This window comes from Lutra lutra, chromosome 3 (genome assembly GCF_902655055.1).
Source record: "Lutra lutra chromosome 3, mLutLut1.2, whole genome shotgun sequence".
Classification (NCBI taxonomy): Eukaryota; Metazoa; Chordata; class Mammalia; order Carnivora; family Mustelidae; genus Lutra; species Lutra lutra.
This window is the reverse complement of record NC_062280.1, coordinates 47,654,086-47,674,532: the sequence shown is the minus strand read 5'-3', so window position 1 is coordinate 47,674,532 and position 20,447 is coordinate 47,654,086. Positions and strand designations below refer to the sequence as shown.

At 48.4% G+C, this 20,447-nt stretch overlaps 1 protein-coding gene across 3 annotated transcripts in view; it reads right to left on the bottom strand.

Annotated features, from left to right (window-relative positions):
• FARP2 (FERM, ARH/RhoGEF and pleckstrin domain protein 2) overlaps positions 1-20,447 on the bottom strand; it is a 108,771-nt gene that overhangs the window by 30,502 nt on the left and 57,822 nt on the right. For all 3 annotated transcript variants that reach the window (XM_047721643.1, XM_047721645.1, XM_047721646.1), the window contains 6 exons: positions 18,229-18,376; positions 10,586-10,681; positions 8,249-8,412; positions 7,878-7,946; positions 7,094-7,151; positions 4,537-4,789 (listed from right to left, as the gene is read on the bottom strand). In XM_047721643.1, the coding sequence (XP_047577599.1) occupies positions 4,537-4,789; positions 7,094-7,151; positions 7,878-7,946; positions 8,249-8,412; positions 10,586-10,681; positions 18,229-18,376 (788 nt within the window). The remainder of the gene's footprint in view (positions 1-4,536; positions 4,790-7,093; positions 7,152-7,877; positions 7,947-8,248; positions 8,413-10,585; positions 10,682-18,228; positions 18,377-20,447) is intronic.

Here is a 20,447-nt window from a genome sequence, read left to right as displayed (position 1 = left end):
ACTTAAGTACAAAAATAGACTTGATAACTAATAAAAAATAACTGGTCTGCCCAGAGCAAGCGTACTCTGCAAGGCAGACCCACCAGGGACAGTCGGCACTGTCTGTGGTCCCGAGGCTCCTGGCTGCGACGGGGCTGGCAGGCAGCCCTCTTGTCAGAGGCGAGAACTGCATCTGGCCGAGGAGAGCAGCACACTCAAGGAAAAAATTGTCAGCACTCTGCAGGCACTTTTCAACTATACACTCTCAGAAAACTGGCTCCTGCTGTAAGCCCGCCAGCCCCCACCATGCAAACCTCACTCAGCCATCCCTCCTCGAGTCCAGCCCTATGGACCACGCTCCCAAGACCACAGCACTGCACAACACAAGGCTTCCGAGGAGAAGGCGACTGCGATCAACAGCTGTAAGCAAATGAAAGAAAGACCCAGTGCTGCTCTAGGAAGGGCTGACCCTCAATCTGAACTCTTTTGGATATTTTAGAATTTATGGTAAACCGTCTCTTACTAAGATACGACAGAATGTCGTTGCCTCCGCTGCCTGCTATTTGAGGAAGGAAGTGTCCTTCAGGCTCACTTTCCCTGGGTCTCTAAAGAATTTCCTTTGGGTGGGGGGTTACAATCCACCCAGACGCAAAAGGTGAGGGAGGTGAGCTCCGCAGGCACCTCCCAGAAGAGCCACGCCTGGTCTCCAATTAGCCGGCTTCCTGAGAAAGGGAAACCTGCAAACTTAAACATACTAAGAACACTCTGGAAAAGAAGAGCTTTGTACAAATGTCTCCTGATAAAAGTGAACCTAGCACTTGACCTGGTAGTGCCCACGGAGTGTCTGGGGCGCTGGGCTCGTGTCAGCTGACCAGTGTGGAGGCCCGGCCACGCAGGGGCTGTGGGGTGATGGCGGGTGTGGGGGTGGGTGTGTAGTCTCTCATTGGCGCAGCTCTGGGTCCCACCTCCAGGGAAACAGGGGCGGGGCAGAGAGGTGGCGGCAAAGACAGGGACACGAGCCAGGACCAGAGGCCTGGCCTCTCCCACAAGTCACTGGCATGAAGTGGGGGTCTTCTCAACAAGATGAGAGGAGAAGAGCAGTCATGGCCATGTGCAGTGAGCAGACTGTGTTTGGAGCCCAGTTTGAACAAACCGGGTATTAACAGGCACTTTAGGCAAGGGGGCAAATTCAAGTATGTCCCTGCTATTGGAGGACAGCAAGGGCTCACTGATCCTGTGACTGTCTGTGTGCCATGCAAGGAGGTGTCCTCTGCTCCAGAGGTGCACGCAGTTTTGAGGGCAGCTGTCACATGTCAGGACCCACATGGAAGTCCTATAGCACCAAACGCAGAGAAAAAGGAAAAGGACAGAGGCCATGTGCAAGGTCCAACTTTGGGAAAACTGAATGGAGGAATGGCTGGGGTGTGTTTACTCCCTGTTCTGCTTTTGCGTATTTTGCAAACTTTCTAAATAAAGAGCTTAAAAAATCAACTCCAGAAAATGAAGTTTCACTGAGGAAACAACATCCCTTTAGAGGAAGGCCTGACAGAAGCTGTCGGGAGTGTCGGAGAGCAGCACTGACTGCGGATCTCCAGGACTAGAGCGTGATGAGGCACCTGCTGCCGTCTGCAGCCCTGGCTATGCTGGGGAGCAGGGCTAGACAGACCCATCCCAGGGAGGGCTGCTGCCCAGACACTTAAAACGGGACAACGTAGGTTGGCTGAAGGCAATACTGGGCACATTCATTAGAAGAGAGAGTCTAGGAAAAGCATTTTCCATAGTAACTCTTCCCCACACAGATCCAAGGTTAGCTTTCTAAGTGACAACCAGGGGGGAACAAAGTGTCTAGAACGTGCTATTCCACCTCCTGGTTCCTAACCGGCCCACCTCCTGCCCTTCCACCCAAGTCGCGGCATCTCCTCACAGACACTTTTGAGCCAACACAACACCTCCATGCTGCACAGAGGGCAGGCCTCAGGGGCAGGTGCAAGGGACACACACTGAGCGCGAGTCCCGCAGACCACAGTAAGGAGACTGCGGCATAGGTTTAAGGCAGCTACAAACATGGAAAATCTATACACTTAGCAAAAGGCCTCTGCTGGTGTTCAATCAACACAGATGACAAAAGAAAGACTGTGACCGGAAATAGACAGCAGGCTACTTGGTGTGCACTCACATGCCCCCAAGGCAGAGAACTTCAAGTCCTGCACACAGGGACAGAGGGGAGGCCTGCGGTCACCAAGGGAAGTGGAAGAAACGGAGCCTTTAACATGGCATTGCTCTACTAGTGGAGACCAGAAGGAATAAGCTACAGAAATTAAAAAAAAAAACCAAAAACCCAATCTCCGGACTTATTTGACAAAGTCAACGGTGCCCATCCAGGTTTCTCCTCTGATGTCCACAGACGAACACAGTCTGTGCCGTGGGCAGCAGCCTTGACTTTTGGATATTTTAGTATTTATGGTAAACCGTCTCTTACTAAGATACGACAGAATGTCGCTGCCTCCACTGCCTGCTATTTGCGGAAGGACGTGTCCTTCAGGCTCACTTTCCCTGGGTCTCTAAAGAATTTCCTTTGGGTGGGGGGTTACAATCCACCCAGATGCAAAAGGGGAGGGAGGTGGCACAGGTCCCAGCCTTGGCAGGTGTGCCTGCCTGGTGGGCACGGCCACCTCAGCCTGTCTGCTCCTATGACCTTTCCCACGGCCTTGGAAACAGACTCCATCCATGACAGGCCTGTTACAAACAGCTGGCCACTGTGTATCATATGCCACCTGACCTGAAGGAAACGATATTCCCACAGGAAGAGTTAACATATAAGTCCTCAACATGTGCAGAGCTCCAGGCTGCTGAGTTTTAGTGAACAACCCACTTCCTGGGTCCAAAGGAGACAGCTCTGTCAGGTTCTGCTTTTTCTGCAACCAGATATCTTCTATCCCTACTAAGCTAGATAGAAGAAAACAGTTCAAACTTACATTGCATTTTAAATCAAAGTTTCTCCAAGCCCACTACCTAAAGAGAGCGCTACTTCTGGGCCTAAGGTCAGTGGATGAACACTCTGGTGCAAAGCACACCCCGGGCAGGGACAGGGACCTTGCCATGTGCTGCCAGAGAGCCCGGCAGGCAGCAAGCTGTGGTCTCCACGGCCTCTCCCAGGATCTGGGCTCTGCAGGGCGAACTCGAGACTCCATGCGGTGGCTGGACCAGTCAAACAAAACCCCATCCTAGTCAAGCATGAGCAGGGTGCTTCATCTTAAAAAGCAGCAGTAGGCATAACACACATGTTCCATGAAAGGTCAATGGGAATCAGGACTGTGTAACACTCGACATGGACAGCACCAGTTTTTAGTTGAACCAAACAAAGCATATGCCAGAAAAACAGAGCTATGAAGACTAACTGATCAGTCCCTAGCCTGAAACAGTTGTCTATCTTAAGCCTTTTAACATCATTCTAAGCCACAGTTTTATCCTTTGACATTCAAAACAGAATAATCAATCAGCGCATTAGGAAAAAAGAATTTCTAGCCACGAACACAGAATCCCTTCCTACATCTAAAAGGCAAAAATCTGAGCTCTCACTGGGTTATCCTGTAAGGGAGCCCAAGACTGGTCAAGATGGGTTTTTATCTATCCGCTCTCCTGGAGTCAAATTCTTTATGCTCTGCAAATCAAAAATGACTCTCTCTCCACTTGTCTGTGCAAAAGGGTTACTGAAGAAAAGGCTCACATCTAGGGGGGTCCCCTCCTCAGCACCCCAGGAGTCCGTGTCTGTGCTGCTGGAGTCCTCAGCTGTGGTTGGGGGGTAGCTGAGCTGCTCTAACTGGTCGATGAGGTCCGAGAGCTGGAAGGCTGAGCTGGCCTCAGAGCGGACTGAGCAGGCTGGGAAGTTGGCCATGGAGCTGGCCTCGGACTGATTGGCTGAGCTGGGGGTGCAAGCAGACAAGCCTCCGTGAAGCGGCAGGTTGCTGAGGGAGCTGTTCTCGGACTGGTTGTTCCTCAGTGAGCTGGTCTCTGAGGGGCTCAGCAGGCTCTGCATCAGACTGGCTTGTGCCTTTACCTCAAACAGCTCACAGGTGTCTGAGGGGTGCACATCACCGCCAAAGCCACCCTCTCCCTCAAATGCAAAACCATGCTTGAGGCGCCCGCGCGTGGCCTCGGCGGGGTACCGGTCTGGGCTGGACGGGGCGGAGCCTGAGTGAGCGCAGGAAGGGGCCTGCGGGGCTGGTGCACAGTAAGGGAAGGAGAAGGCCTCTGAGCCTCCAGCAAAGAACGAGATGTCTGCCGGGTCATCATCTATGAACTCCTCAGATACCTGCAGCCGGCCGTTTGTCAATGTGAACACAGGCCCCCCTGCACTGCCCTGCTGGCCATGAGGATGCTCCCCCTGAGCGGGGGCGGAGCCCGCGATTGAGCCACTGCCACCCCCACCATCACTTTTACCAGCAGCTCTGCACTCCCTGCCAGCAACCCTCGCAGCTAAGTCTATGGTGGTGTCGTGACTCTGCCCCACGGGAGAGCTGGGGCTGCAACTCCTGACCACTCGACCCAACCCAACACCTTGACAAGGCTGCAGCGCAGGGGGCCCCGGGGACTGGGCCCATCGGGTGTCGCCATCGGCTGCTGCTCCGCTGCTCCTCTCTGCAGCTGGCCTCTTGGCGTCAGGTGCCTGGGGCTCTGTGAGGGAGCCGCTGCTGTCTTTGAAATCGGGTGGGCCTCGAGGGGCCAGAGGGGAGGTAGGAACTGAATAGAAGGAGGCATTTGTTGAAGATGGGGACGCAGAAGTCCTCATGCCCTCGGTGAATGAGATGCTCTGGAGGTCACAAGTGAAGAAAAAAAAGAGGAACACATAAAATTACACATTACCATTTGAAAGTTGCAGAGCTAGCTGGACCCAAGCTAGTAGGTCCACACTTTTCTACCTCAGCCTCTGCTAAGAAGGCCAACTGACCAGACTTTCCTCATTAGAACTGAAGATTTGTAAACACAGTTTTTCAAAAGGACCCAGAATCATGTTTAAAATCCCTCATAGTTTCATTTTTTTCTCTTCTGTCATTAAATGTCTATAGTGAAGAAAATTCCCATCATGAAAACCTAGCCATGTGTACCCGTATCTCCGGGGTGTTCTGCATCACTCTGAAGTTGCATGAGCACATGTTGGGCACTCCTCACTTCCGGGGGCAAACGACAGCTAGAGGCTGTGAGCCATTATCACTCAGCTAACAGGACTCTAAAGCAAAGCACCCACAGGCAACACACACACCCAGATCCGGCCACACTGCTGGCAGCTCCCTGCCAGGGAGCAGAGAAGCACGTTGGTGGGCTCCCATGGGAATGAAGGCTGGTGGCCCAGTGGCCAGAGCTATTCAGGCAGGGCTGGCGCAGCCCCCAGCATGAGTGAGAAGAGGCTCACAGGCGGGGGAGAGTCAGCCCTCCCAAGATACTGCCATGCCTCCAGGAAGCTCCAAATGACACGCACACACATGGCATCATCAAGAGGGTGTTTAGATCAAAATCTCACCCCAGAGTCCTGAGTAACTTGTGTGAGAGGAGCAGGGTGCGGCACAAGCGAACGAGGAGGCTGAAGCCGCAGTGGTGACCGACCAGAAATGAAACAGCAGCTCTCAGGCCACAGGTTCCTTGCTCAGACGCCCATCATTCAACCCTATCAACATTCTCTTGTGGTTTTTTAAGACAGTATCAGAACTGAAAGTTTAAAAGCAATTTTTCAATATTCATACTATACATTCATACTATTTTATTTTGTAAATAGGCTCCCTCGCTCAACGTGGGGCTTGAACTCACAACCCCCAGGTCAAGAGGTGCATGGCTCTCCAGACTCAGTCAGCCAGGTGCCCCCATGCATACTCCTTTAGACTATTCAAAAAGTTGAACTTTGTTGAAAAAACAAAAATAAATTCTTTTAATTTGAATTGATTAAGCAAAAAATTTGTAAATAGGAAATATACCTAGAAGAGCTAAAGAATGTTTTTATTTAAAAGATCCAATGTAAAAAGTTTGGGACACATGAGCTTTGATAGGTAAGGTACAAGTGTTGCTTCTGGAAATACTGTAGAATATGAATGACCAACTGTCAACAAAAACTAAAACAAAAACGTGTAGAAATAAAAAATCAATATGAAACTATGGAGCCATCTGAGGGGGCAGTAAGTGTATCACACAGCGAGAGAGTCTCTGTGAAAGTGTGCTTACGCATGGAAGTGGACATGCAAACCTGAAAACAGGAAGCATCTAGCGGGGGAGGTGCGGAGCACAGGACCACCCATGTCCTGCCATGCCGGCTCTTTCCATTGCTGCCACATTCTGGACAATGGGGCCGAGTGCTTTTCTCTGAATTATTTGCGTGAAACTGTGTATGCACCCTTGGTTTAAGAGTTGTAATCATGCCAAGCACAGATATAAATTTGTATCCTGCTTTTTACCCTTAACATGTTAGCAAAAAATCTCACCTCATGAATACAGTTTAATTAAGTAAACTAGTTCTGTAAGCTGGCATTTTACATTGTTTCAAACTTTTATAAAGGTAATGTTCATTCAGTTGTTTTCCTGAAAACAAAGATCAGTGTCAGCCCACTGCAGAAAACTGAAAGTACGAAGAGAAAATAAAATCACCTAGAGCCCTGTCACTCAGAGAGGACACGTGACCCTGAGGTTGATGGCTCTGGCCGATCTTCTCTGGGCATCTGTCACTTCAGCTCAGAATGAGGACCTTATTACACAGGCTGCTTTGTATCTTGCTAGTTTCACTTGCTAACCCATTCTCGTGTGTCCCTAGCACCACATGTTCTCCTAAAATGAGACCATTAGTGGTTCCAGAGCATTCCTCAGCAAATGGGCACACCCAGGGCTCTGCTGGTGAGTTGACCAGCACAGCTGTGAGTGTTCCGGGTTTCTAACGTCACAAAAATCCCCATCATGCACGTCTCAATGCATAAAGTTTTCTTACTTAGGACTGCACCTCTGCCAACAGCCCCAGGATGGGAATCTGCAGTTAAGCAGCGGGACTGACTCTGAGACTCCAGTTACAGCACTGCCAGGACTCCCCAAAGGTGTGCAGGTGACTAGTGTCACGTGTGCTTCAACCAGGAAGACTAACCTGCCTTGGCAAGTCTGCAGTCAGAGCACGAATAGACATCCGAGTCTTGCTGTGTCTTCTGCAAACAGAGAACAAAGTGTGAGCCACCACGTCAGCCTCTCCTAGGACTGAGGGCAGCCGCGCCCTGGGGAAGAAGGGGGCTAAGGCCTGATAACACGCCACAGGCATCTAGTTAGAAACAGGCAGAGGACAGAAAGTAAGAACTCAAATAAAAGACAGGTGTTGCAGAGGAGGTAAAATTATCCCCCACACTGAAGAAAAATTCCACACGCAAAAAAAAACAAGATGAATTTTTAGACCCAAAAGTTAACATGCTGCATGAAAACCTTCGATCTGAGCTGAACTATGCAGATTAGAGCCTCAACAGCAGGACCTGAGGCTGCACACACAACAGGTATCAAGGTGTACACCTGCTATCTTTATCACGCACTCTGCTGAAGCCATCTCTATAATTTTTTTAAAAAGATTTTATTTATTTATTTGACACAGAGAGAGATCACAAGTAGGCAGAGAGGCAGGCAGAGAGAGAGGGGGAAGCAGGCTGCTCGTGGAGCAGAGAGCCCGATGCGGGGCTCGATCCCAGGACCCTGGGATCATGACCTGAGCTGAAGGCAGAGGCTTAACCCACTGAGCCACCCAGGCGCCCCTTTATAAGATAATTTGACTCAAGTCTCAAAATACGTGTTTACATATTTAAGAGGATGTCTGTTCAAATAAAGGTTAAATATGTGAAATATTGATTTTAAAAGCACGTACTTCACAGCATAAAGACCATGGTGCTTACCTTTCGTATGGAACTCTCTTCACCCCACTGTCTCTGACATAATCCACCAGCTGTTTCTGTGTTCTTCCACTGTGAACAAAGGGAAAAGAACCAATAGCATTTCATAGCATTAGTCTTCATAGAGGCAAAGGAACGCTTGCCGACCCTCCAAGTTCACATATGCATTTTAAAGCTATACTTTGCAGGAAGTATAAGTGATTTTCTAGTTTCTATCGAAGCTATTTTTTCCATTGTTTTACTTGATATGCTTCTGCCGCCATTACTAGCTGCATGTAATTCTCTGACACACTTCCCAGCCCTTGTTTCTTGACAGTCTCAGTCCTGCACAGCCGCCAGGGCCTCCCGGGGCTGGGTACGTGCTGCTGCCCCACCTGTATCTGAAGGACGAGCCCCGGCTGAAGAAGACGGCTTTAGCTTTGGCCTTAGGTTGATCCAGGAGTCTAAAGAAGGTGTGATACTCCACACAGATCTTCCAGAAATTCTTGCATTCATCTCTACTGCCCAATAAGAACTCCAGCGTGTCCTGGTAAGGTCCCTAGAAACAAAACATGAAGTCTCAAAACTAACTAATTCAAGAACATTTAGGAAGCATTCAGATAACAGGCTATTTATTCCAATGTTAAAAATTAGGAAAACATCGTTTTCTAAAAATTATCTATAAAGACTTCTGGTGCCATTTACATTTAAGAGAAAAAAAGCAGTATTAGCTTGTTCAACTACAGAAATGTTCAGAACAACACAGTCACCTACAATGACACAACTGCTAACACTTCCACATGCCCCTCATGACGCATCCCCCATAGCAAACCAGGGCACCCCCTCTGTCAGGCAACTATCCATGGGCCATTGCTCAGTTGCTCTTCCATGTGGCTCAGGGGCATTCCAGGTGTCCAGGACACATGGTTTCAAAGGCTCACACACGTCTTTTTTTCTTAAAGATTTTATTTATTTGACAGGGAGGGGGAGAGAGAGAGAGAGAGAGAGAGAGAGAGACAGTGAGAGAAGGAACACAAGCAGGGGGAGCCAGAGAAGGAGAAGTAGGCTTCCCACGGAGCAAAGAGCCTGATGCGGCACTCAATCCCAGAACCCTGGGATCGTGACCGGAGCTAAAGGCAGACACTTAACAGCTGAGCCACCTAGGCACCACACACATCATCTTGAAGTAACTACTGTGTTATCTCTCATAGTTATTTCTTAGGATAAATTCTTAGAAATGTTATACTGAGCTTAAAATAATGCACATTAAAAAAATATATTTATTTATTTAAAGTAATCTCTACACCCAACATGGGGCTGGAACTCATGACCCTAGGATCAAGAGTTGCATGCCCCAACAGAGCCAGCCAGGTGCCCCAACAATGCACATTTTTGAGCCTTGAGGCATATTACCGAATAACCTTCCAGAAGGACCATCCTACCTGGACTCCTAGATTCAGTCTTTGAAACCTAAGTGCTGGGGGATCCAAGCTGCCACTCTGCCCAGGGTAGGTGTCGTCCTGACTCTGAGCCTCAGTGAGTGGTAGCAGCGACCCCCCTTGTTCCCTGGAGGGGGGCCTGGGTGGCACCCAGTGGGTTAAGCCCCTGCCTTCAGCCCCGGTCACGATCTCAGGGTCCTGGGATCGAGCCCTGCATTGTGCTCTCTGCTCAGCCGGGAGCCTGCTTCCCCACCCACCCCTCTGCCTGCCTCTCTGCCTACTTATGATCTCTGTCAAATAAATAAATAAAATCTTAAAAAAAAAAAAAAAAAGAACAGCCCTGGAAGCAGTTCTTGCACTCACAGGAAAAAGCAGCGTCTACCTGCATTTTGTGCGTGTTTTTAGTACTCCTTAGACTTCCCTTTCATTCCTACAACAGATAGTTGAATAAGAAACCGGCCGCTCTTTCATACTTCTCCAGGAAGGAAATATGTGTGTGACACGCGCACCTGCTGTTTGACCAAAGCCTGGCGGACTGAGTGCCCTTCAGAAGCTGAGGGATGACCCCTCGGCCCAGCACTCCCAGCATATCTGTGCAGAGATAGCCTTGTCAGCCTCCTGCAGTGGCACGGCCAGTCCACTCTCAGTCCCTACCCTCCTCTGTGTCTGGGACTACACCACCACGGACACTGTCGAATTGCAAGTATCGGATTTTTCCTATCAGACTGTATAGACAAGTACTTTATACATTTCAGTAAATTCACATGTAATTATTATTTTATGACTGATAGTCTCAAAAAGGAAGGAGTATTTATTTTCTGAAAATCAAGGCTTCTCCATTAGAGCTAGCAAAAGGTCAATTTCTGGATCCATGACGATCCTGGGAACGTCCCTTACTCTGGACAGAAGCTCTAAGGCTAATCTGCTGTAAGACTGCAGATCACAGTTAAATACCTCATGTCTCAGCCTCCTGACCTGGAGAACAAAGACACTGCAGCCAACCGACTGTTCTCAGCAGCCCCTGGCAGCTTTTCTCTCTTACCCTAGACCTGCTGATTCTGAAAGCCGGCCCTGTGATGAGTGGTGTGAGCAGCCCCTTCGGGACACTGACCCACGCTCATTAGAAGACCACCTGAGCAGATTACCCAAAGCCCTTCCACACCCCAATTCTAAATCCCCTCCCTAAATTCTTGTGTGCATGATACGGAAGTGATTCATAAAATAATTAACAAGTCAACGTTCCAGGAGAATAAATTCTCTTGTAATTCAGAAAGTGCTTAAAATCATACTTACACGGACCTCTGGGTGCAGTTTGATGAGAAATCTTTTCCTCTTAAAGCTGAGTTTTCGGACCCTGGACCAGTTGAAAGTGTTAATTTTGGTGGTGCCCTAAAATTCAAGAGATGGACACTCAGACACATTTGTAATCCACACAGACACACATACACATCTTTTCATGAAATAGAGAATGTTTAAATCACAACCTTGCCAGATAGCACAGCAATGTACTCGACATTTTGTATCTGGAATGACTGCGAATTAAAACGTCAATACTAAATATAAGAATTTACTCGTTTTAGAAGAGTAAAAGAAGAGTAAAGCCTTTGATAAGGCTTTCTTACAAATTATCTTTTATCAATGCCAATACTGAACACTCCTTGAAGCCCACCCCTGCAAAGAGGGTGGTTATGAGGAGTGATGGTGGTGGAAGGGCCGGGGTGGGAGCAGAGCCAGGACTCTTGCTGCAGGAGAGAGGATGCTGGGGGCTGCTGCCCTGGAGAGGGAGCTGGTGGCATGAGCTCCTGACACTCAGAGCAGCGACGGGCACACCGAGTGCTGTGGGTCTTGGGTTCTAGATATGATACTCCACTGGAAAGGCCAGGGCTCTGGGGTCTTCAGGGTGTAGTGGGCAAAGCTCCAATTGACCCTGGAATATCTGTTGTCTAAGAAAGTACACAAGTGCTCAATGGGATGGGGCAGGCCCACCGGATACAAGTGCCTGCTTGGAGGATGTCCAAGGATCAGTGTGGGACAAGTCACAGATCAAAATGGATAGTGACAGCAGCAGATTATCAAGTGTCAGAGTATAACCCGAACTGTTATAATTCAAATTGTGATGTGAGTATAATACAAATCCATGAGTCCACAGTGATACGAAGTAAATGCAGACAAAAACCCTTCCAGGAGCACAAAAAATGGCAGTAAATGAGTCACCACTTGGCAGCCATCAGAGTAATCCAACCAGGTGAGTGGGTGAGGTTAGAGACATCTACATGGCCTCAAACTCTCTTTCCACAAAAGGCTTATTAGTTACGAAGGACAAAAAGTAACTTTGTAGTAGACCAGCTTGTCAAATGCCATCTGACCAAGTGTTCAATGTTGACACCGCCAGCAATGGGACAGATGGCACCATGGGCCACCTTGCAGCCATACCAGGAACATGGTCATTTTAATGATTTAACCGAGAAGCTAGACTAGGGTCTGATCATCAGCAAGTATCCAACAAGCCTATATTGTAGTAATTCCACAGAATGACTGGCCTGTAATCATAAGAATCAGGGAAAGAAGGAAGAATGTTCCAGACAGGGCGCAGTGCTTGACCTTAGATTGGATCTCTTGCAACAAATAAGATTAGGCAACTGGTGAAATCTGGATGGACGTCTCAGGTGAGTAAGTTCTTTGTACTGTTCCTGTAACTTTTCTGTAAGCTTTGCATTGTTTCAGAATAAAAATTCAATGTTCTGAGATACCTTCCTGGTATTCTCCCCTCTACTCTTGACCATCATGATCATTTACTCTTCTCTGCAAACTTGAGATGGGGACAGCAAGATAGGAAATTAAGTCTTCCTTCAGAAACTCCAAAAACTTCAACCTTAAAGGGGGATGCCACCACATGGACCTGTTCTGAAAACAAGGGAAGAAACCAGGCGTGATGACCTGGTTTAGGTGCAGAGCCTGGGAGGAGAAGAGCCTGAGACAGGGCACAGCTCAGTGGCGGTGAGGGTGTGCAGAGTGGGTGATTAAAATCACTCTGGATTACACTTGGTGATGGCTGCACAATTCTGTAAACACACTAAGAAGACATGAATGTATATTGGAAAGTGGTAAACTTTATCGTCAGTAATTTACATCTCCATGAAAACAATTCCTAAGTTAAGAGGTGTCCTGAAGGGGCACCTGGGTGGCTTAGTGGGTTAAGCCTCTGCCTTCGGCTTGGGTCATGGTCTCAGGGTCCTGGCATGGAGCCCCGCATCGGGCTTGCTGCTCGGCGGGGAGCCTGCTTCCCCCTCTCTGCCACCTCTCTGCCTACTTGTGATCTCTATCTCTCTGTCAAATAAATAAATAAATAAAATCTTAAAAAAAAAAAAAAAAAAAAAAAGAGGTGTCCTGAAAGTCCCGATAGAAATGTTCGGGTCTCCATGAGAACAGAAGCATCCCGTACTTTTAAATACGCCCAAACACTAATTACTCTAATTTCTGCTCACATTTTCAACTATGTTCTCAAAAAATGCAAGCAAACAAAATAAAAATAACCCAAATATAGAACATCAACAAAAGAAAACAGAAGCCTCCCTCCTGCGCCCTTACTCCTCACCAGCCCCCACCGTTTTTAACCCCAGACATGGTTTATGTGCCTGGGCAGGGGCTGTAGGCAAGGCAGAGACGGTGTGCCACCCACAGACACAGACCAGGTGAGAGAGGTCTCACACACGGGTGCTGCTTGCCTGCTTACCTTTCCACTTACTTTTGGTCAAAAAAAAAAAAAAAAAAGTGATATTCCAGAGTTTTAACCACTATCAGAAGTCCAAAGAAGAAACAAAACCCGATCACAACTAGAGTGTTCAACTTTAAAAGTTTCAACTTTTAAAACTGAGCAGCTGACTATAAACACTCAGAGCTACTGCTTTCATTTTAATTGTTATCCAATAATCCATGGCACAATTATAAATGTCTAGGAAGGCTTGAGACAAGACCCAGCCATTCAGGGCCCTCCTGCTGGAGACCTGGCCCCCTGAGCCCTCCATACCCACTCTGCGGTGGCCAAATTTTAAATTTGGTTTTTATTTACTGATCATGAGAGTACTTCTCACAGGCTGAGCCATGGTGAATCGTAACTCTATTTTGCTCCTTTACTTTAAATTCTCCCTGAGATACTAAGTGCCTCTTTTCATTTACTCAGTTTTCTAATTCAGCTCAAACTCTCCCTGCAGAATTTTTTTTAAAATTATTTTTTAGAGCGAGCGAGAGAGCACAAATGGGAGGGGCAGAGGGAGATGGAGAGAGAGAGCCCCAAGCAAGCTCTGCACTGAGCAGAGCCTGACGTGGTGCCCGAGCTCACAACTCTTGAGATCAGGACCTGAGCTGAAATCAAGAGTCGGATGCTCAACTGACCGTGCCACCCAGGGGCTTCATCCCTGCAGAGTTTAAAACTCTTCAGTGTGGTCTGATCCAGGAAACAATTCTCTCCATGCTGCACGCATGCTAATGGGTGCTCCCTGGGCAGCTTCCGATGTGCAGCCCATCCGCTGCCATTCCCGGTCTGTTCTCTCCTCTGTCACGTGCTTTAAAAAGTGCTCAGCAGTCAAACCTTAGAAAAACTGTGTATCTGGAAAATGTTTTTATTTCCTCTGCACAGAAGTCACATTGGACGGGGCAGAGGATCTTGGGTGGGAAATTATTTTCTTTCATGTTCCGCACCACTGCCTGCCCTATTGTCGTATAGCCTCCAGTGCTACCCCCACCGTTCCTTCCTTCTCCTTCTGGGAGCTCTCCGGTCTCCCCTGCGTTCTGACACTTCATGCTGGTGTGCCCTGTGGGTGATCTTCACTCATTGGCCATAGCAGGAACGTGTAGGCACTCCCAATATGGACACTGGTGCCTTATGCTCTGGACACATTTCTCACGTGATTTCTGTAACAGTTTTCTCTGCTGCTCTGGGCTGTGGCCTCTAGGTCTCCTGGGTGCTGGAATGCTGGGCCTTTTGTGCTATTCTCTGAATTGTCACTTGCCTCCTGCATCATGAATCCTCTATATGCTCTGTGGAGATTTCCTCAACTTCGGTTCCAGAAAGCCTCACACTCTGCAGTACGGTCCTTTCTGCTACCGCATTTCTAGATCTGCATGCACTCCTGCTCTCCGTGTGTCCCTGTGACTACAGACTGCTTGTGTTTCAGAGGCAATTTTCTCTTCTGTGAGGCTTCCCAGGAAACATAAGGCAGTAATACATCAGCAAGGATGTACGAGTCTGCAGGGAGAAGCCCCTTATCACTTGCTCCCAAAGCCTGCAGCTGCCTTCCCTTCCCAGCGGCTATTAATGCCACCTGTTTACTTTGTATGGTGTAGAGAGTGTGTCATTCTCCCACTCCTCCTCACAAGCAGTAGCAAACCATACACACTTTCATCTTTGCTCCACACAACAGTGTATCTCAATGTCCCATGTATCACGACATGTTCTTTGTGCAGTTGCCTGATAGTCCATAATATGGATGAACCAGCCTCCTGATGATCAGTTATCAATATTTTACTATTACAAATAAGGCTAAAATATAAAAATATAAAATTACAAGATAAAAATCTTTCATATCTGAGTCCTACTCCTCATGAACATGACACAGTGTAAAGCGACTTTTCTGCATCTTGCCCATGAGACAGATAGAAGATGGCGTGCTTGCTGAGGATTCTACAGGGGTTCTCATCCCGTTCCTGGCACAGGCTCTGTTTCTTCTCAACACTAATCTGGTATCTGTTCTTCAAGAGAGAGGATTTCCTTAAATTTCTGGTGATCCTTGGTTATCTGCCTGAGTTTAAAAGTGAGACCCCAGGACTGTAAGAGTCTGTGACCGTCTGGTCACCAGCGAAATCTAGGGTCCATCTGGAGAGGGACAGAGTAACTGCATGGTCTTAAGGGTGTCTCTCCATGGACTGCTTACTGGTTTAAAGAGAAAAACTAGTAACTACAATAACCAGTAACTATTAACTAAAGTTAATAACAAGTAATCAAGACTAGTAATTAAGAACTAGAAAGCAGAGATCAAGATTCACACCACCAGTGAGGCGGGACGGTGTCTCAGTTGCGACTTTCTGTCAAGAACATGACCACCTGGGTAGTGGGAATATGTCCCCTGAACCTCATCCCAGGAAAACAAATGACAAACCAAAAATGGAGAATGTCCTACTAAAAATAAAAAGGACCGTGCTCAACACTGTCAATGTCCTGAAAGATGAAGAAAAGAAATGCTCTAGCTTCAAGGACACAGCAGATGCAACAGCTAAATGCCATGTCTGGGCCCTGTCCTGTAGGGATAAGCACCGTGAGGACATCAACTGGCTGGCTGACAAGCCCGGAGAACAACCAGCACATCAGCTGCCTCAGTGACAATGGTCAGGCAGTGTTCCAGGATTACAAACATATGCCTTCAGTGGTCAAGGGTTCAGGAGTCTGCAGCCCATTCTCAAATGCTTCTGAAGAGTTACATGTGCGCGCATGTTCATGCGTGGCTGTGCATGTACACGGAGTGGGGGTGAGGAAGCGTGCCGGGGGAAACGCAAACCACAAAGCGAATGTGTAAAATGCTGCTGTGGGTGAAATCCAGGGTCAGGGTACATGAGGGCTCGCTGTGTTGTTCTAATTCTTATAGCTTTTCTGTAAGTTCGGAAGTTATTCCCGAATGAAAGTCTTTAAAACAGAAGGCTCTGAAATGCTGGCTGGAGGCTCTTTGTTGGGGGGAGGCAGGGGTAGGGAGCCAGGCCTGTTACCACGGGATGCCCCTGTGTCAACACCTGCAGGGCTCCCAGAAGGCCATGTGGACTTTCTGGACATCAGTCTCCTGTCTCTGAGATGTCAGCCTGTCCACCATTCCAGGGGAGCAGAGACGGGGAGGCCTGTGGCAACAAGGAGTACAGGCTTTCCCTTAAACATCCACTTGGAGGCTCACCTCGTATTGTCCTCTGCCTTCTAAGCCAGACCCCGGAGAGGGAGGCCCTTGCCCTCTCCCAGTACAGGGAGGGGCTGCGGCTGTACTTGCTCCTCCCACAGATGCAACCAGGCTGTTACCAGCCCCAGCCTGCCCGGGGCCCACCAAGGTACCCCCTAAACTCCTGCGGACACAGGAGTCTGACCTCCCACTCCCTTCCCACTACTCTGCACTGCTCCCACTCATCTGCCCATTTCCCAACTTCTAAAACATCGCTGGCATTTGATTTCCTTTTCCAGCCTTTGTTCTTACTAGTTTAAATTTAAAACAAAACAAAAAACCCGGGGCGCCTGGGTGGCTCAGTGGGTTAAAGCCTCTGCCTTCGACTCGGGTCATGATCCCGGGGTCCTGGGATCGAGCCCCTCGTCGGGATCTCTGCTCAGCGGGGAGCCTGTTTCCTCCTCCCTCTCTGCCTGTCTCTCTACCTACTTGTGATCTCTATCTGTCAAATGAATAAATAAAAAAATCTTTAAACAAAACAAAACAAAACAAAACAAAAAAACCCAAAAAACCCAACTCCTTCATTGTCATTCTGGTGGGGGTTTGAGGGAATAATAATGAATAGCATCTAACGTGTTTAATATGAAGTCTCTGATCCCTGCTTTTAACTTCTTCCAGTTACAAATTATCCTTTTCTGGAAAAATCACCTGAACTCGATTGGGATGGACGTGTGACTTTCATGTCTGCATGATACAGAAATTGTCATGTGAGCCAGCAGCTGTGGGAGGCCCTGGGTCCATCACCTCACACAGTGAGCCTGGTACCGTCTCCACCAATCACTCAGTATATGATAGAACACAATTAACATTCTGTTGACAAAGTAAGATTTTTTTTTTCCCTAATAGGAAATTGAAAACTTGATGATTAGGTTAAAAATGAAAGGAAAAGAAAAAGAGAACAAGTGTGGCTTGACTATGGGGGCCTGGATCAGCTGAGCCGTCCTAGATGACCATAGGTTAAAAAGAGCCCACGGTGGGGGGCGCGCCTGGGTGGCTCAGTGGGTTAAAGTCTCTGCCTTTGGCTCAGGTCATGATCTCAGGGTCCTGGGATCGAGCCCCGAGTTGGGCTCTCTGCTCGGCAGGGAGCCTGCTTCCCTTCCTCTCTCTCTGCCTGCTTCTCTGCCTACCTGTGATCTCTGTGTGTTAAATAAAATATTAAAAAAAAAAAAAAAAAAAAGCCCACAGGGGAAGGAGCGGCTAACGCAGGCCCTGGATTCCCAGGATGTACCCCCCATGGCGGTCAGGGCTGAGCAGGCCTTGGCAGGATGTCCACGTGCAACTGGAGGCCCATAGCTCTGGCTGGACCAGAGGGCTCCCTAGAGGGCAGATCGCAGCAGCAAGTGGGCCTTGGGGCCTGGGGCAGAGGACGTGGGCAGCCCTTCCAGCATCTCCAGGCCATGGAGGGCCTGTGCTATAGCAGTCACTCGCAGACGCTTCCCCACCACAAACCCCAGCATACACGTGCTTCACTGCGGGCAGAGCTCAGTGGCCCTTTATGGAACCGTCTGCCTCTGCATACACCACCAACACAAAGGTTCACGATTGTACTGATGGTTATCACGCACCACAGCCTCTGACTGTTTCCGCTCTGCTCTAGCTTTATGTCCTGAAATGACGACTGCAGACACCCCCCAGTCCATCACGTCCAGACCTGCGCAGGTCCACGCCTGAGGCCTGGAGATGGCTCTGCACAGAGGAGCCAGTGTTTCCACAGAAGATTCTATGGGGATGACCTTCAGGTCAACATCAGAGGTGGCATGTGACGGGGTGCCCCAGGGGCCAGAGGGCTCTGTGACAGTGAGGAGAGAGAGACAAGGAAACATCTGCTCCACGGAGTGAGAGGTGGGATCAGAAGATATGCAAGGCTCCTCCTCCACGTCCAAGATCGTACACATCAGAACAAAATTTTACCAGCACATGTTCACACCCCATCGAGTCAGAGTGCATCCCCACCCTCCCTACCTGGAACACGAGGACACCCATGTGGGAAACAGCCAGGTTAATTCTGGCCCCCTCCCTGTCAGAAGCCATGTGAAATCTGATGCCATACATTTCCAACTTCCGGGCAATTTCAAGCACCTGGAAATCCGACTCAGCAGGCGTCTGGCCCCTAGAGTAATAAAGGATGGCACGGTCACAGCACTGAAGCAACTTCATTTCTCAAAAAGCCAAAACATATAACAGAATTGATTAGGAAGACAAAACACAATAAAACAAACCAAGGCTGGAGGCTTTGTTTCAGAGCAGACTGGTCCCTTTAAGTTTATTGACCCACGGAAATGCAGCATACCACACACACAGACAAAAGAAATTGTCTGTTTCCTTTTAGCCTGTACTCCATTTCCTGACGGGCAGCATGGTTTTTGTATCTACTAGATGCTCAGCATTATACTTTGCCCTAAATACTGACACAGTCCCATGCAAACATTATACACAGAGACAACTACTAAATGCAGGAAACACCAAAGATAACATCAGTATCTCATTCAACCCATTTCAATACTTTTCCAAAACATTTTCATAATGTACAATTCTAACCATTAGAATATGCTTTTATAAGGATAAAATTATGACATTGAATAGAAATGTTTCTCAAGTTCCCAGTCCAGTCATGCTTCCAGGGAAGAGCCCATGACCCGTGTCACATGGACCAGGCTCCAGAAGGGGGCTGTTCAGACAAAGCACAGCTGGGCCAAGGGGAGAGGGTCCTACTCAGAGGACCCCCACTCAAGGCCTATGTCCTACATGTGGGGCTCTCCATCAACAACCCTTCCTCTTACTTCCAAATGTCTGAGCTTTGGGATTTTTTTTTTTCAAGATTTTTTTTATTTGAGAGAGAGAAAGAGCACAGCAGGGAGAAGGAGAAGGAGAGAGAATCTTAAGCAGACTCCCTGCTGAGCAAGCACTGAGGGGGATGGGGGAATGGCAGTGTTTGATCTCAAGACCCTGAATCAGGATCTGAGCCAGTACCAAGAGTCCAAAGCTTAACCGAATGCACTACCCAGAGGCCCCTGAGTTTCTGGATCTTTAAGGAACAACATGACTGTCTGGGTTATGCTATTCCCACGGTTTCTATTCTTGGGCTAAAATTTCCATTCTTTGAGTTTGTTATGGACACCCTATCAGCTTACATTTAATAAATCATCACTAAGAAACACTGTGTGTGTGACAACTGTTTTCTAAGGTGTCCTAATGGGGAAGATCTGCTTATTACTTTCTAATTTTTTTTAATTTTTAGTAGGCTCCATGCCCTATGTGGGGCTTGAATTTACGACCCTGAGATTAAGAGCTGTATGCTCTACTGACTGAGCCAGCCAGGCACCCCAAGATTTGCTCATCCCTAATGCTTCTAGTGACCACTGCCACAGCTTTGGAGCGGGGTGCCAGGTAGAGGCTGGGGGAGTTCTGAGGTGAAGCTAGAATCAGGGAGGCTAAGGGAGAGTCTGGTGAGGACTCAGAAGGAAAAGAGAGCAGAGAAAGCCTTCTCAGAGAAGCTCTAAGCCTTTGTGAACAGAATTGGGTAGATATGAGGACGGGAAAGGCTATTCTGGCAAGGTCTCAGAAGGAAGTGAGGAGTACACAGTATTAGAAACAGAAGAGAAGATGATCCTTTTTTATCAAGTGGCACAAAATTTGGCTGAATTATATTTATATCCTAGTGTTCTGTGGAGGGCAGAACTGGCCAGCAATGGAACTGGAAGTTTAGCTGAAGAGATCTCTAGGCCAAGTTGGGAAGGTGCGGCTGGGCTGCTCTGACTGCTGCCAGGAAAGCACAAGAGGGAAGTGCCTGAGAGATGGAAGTGGGGAACAGAGAGGAAACAGAACTTTGAGACCAGGAAAATATTCGCCTATGCATACTGCAGAAAATGAGGACACTAAGGGTGTAGCTAAATAGCTGAGGAGATCAGTATGGAGAGAAGTCAGGACAGTGGGAGAAGGACCCCAAAGGCAATTCAGGTCAAGGCTGCCCCTCCCATCACAGGCCGGTGGCGAAGACGGGGGGATTGAGGGCCCCACAGCCTCCACCAGGTCTCCAAGGCCAGGGCTGCCTGGAGGGCAGAGCATTGAGCCAAAGAGGATTATTCCTGAGCCTTAAGGTCTAACGTCATTTGCCCTGCTAGCTGTTGGGCTTGCCTGAGACCTGTTACCCTTCCCTTTGTTCCAATTTCTCCCTTTGGAGG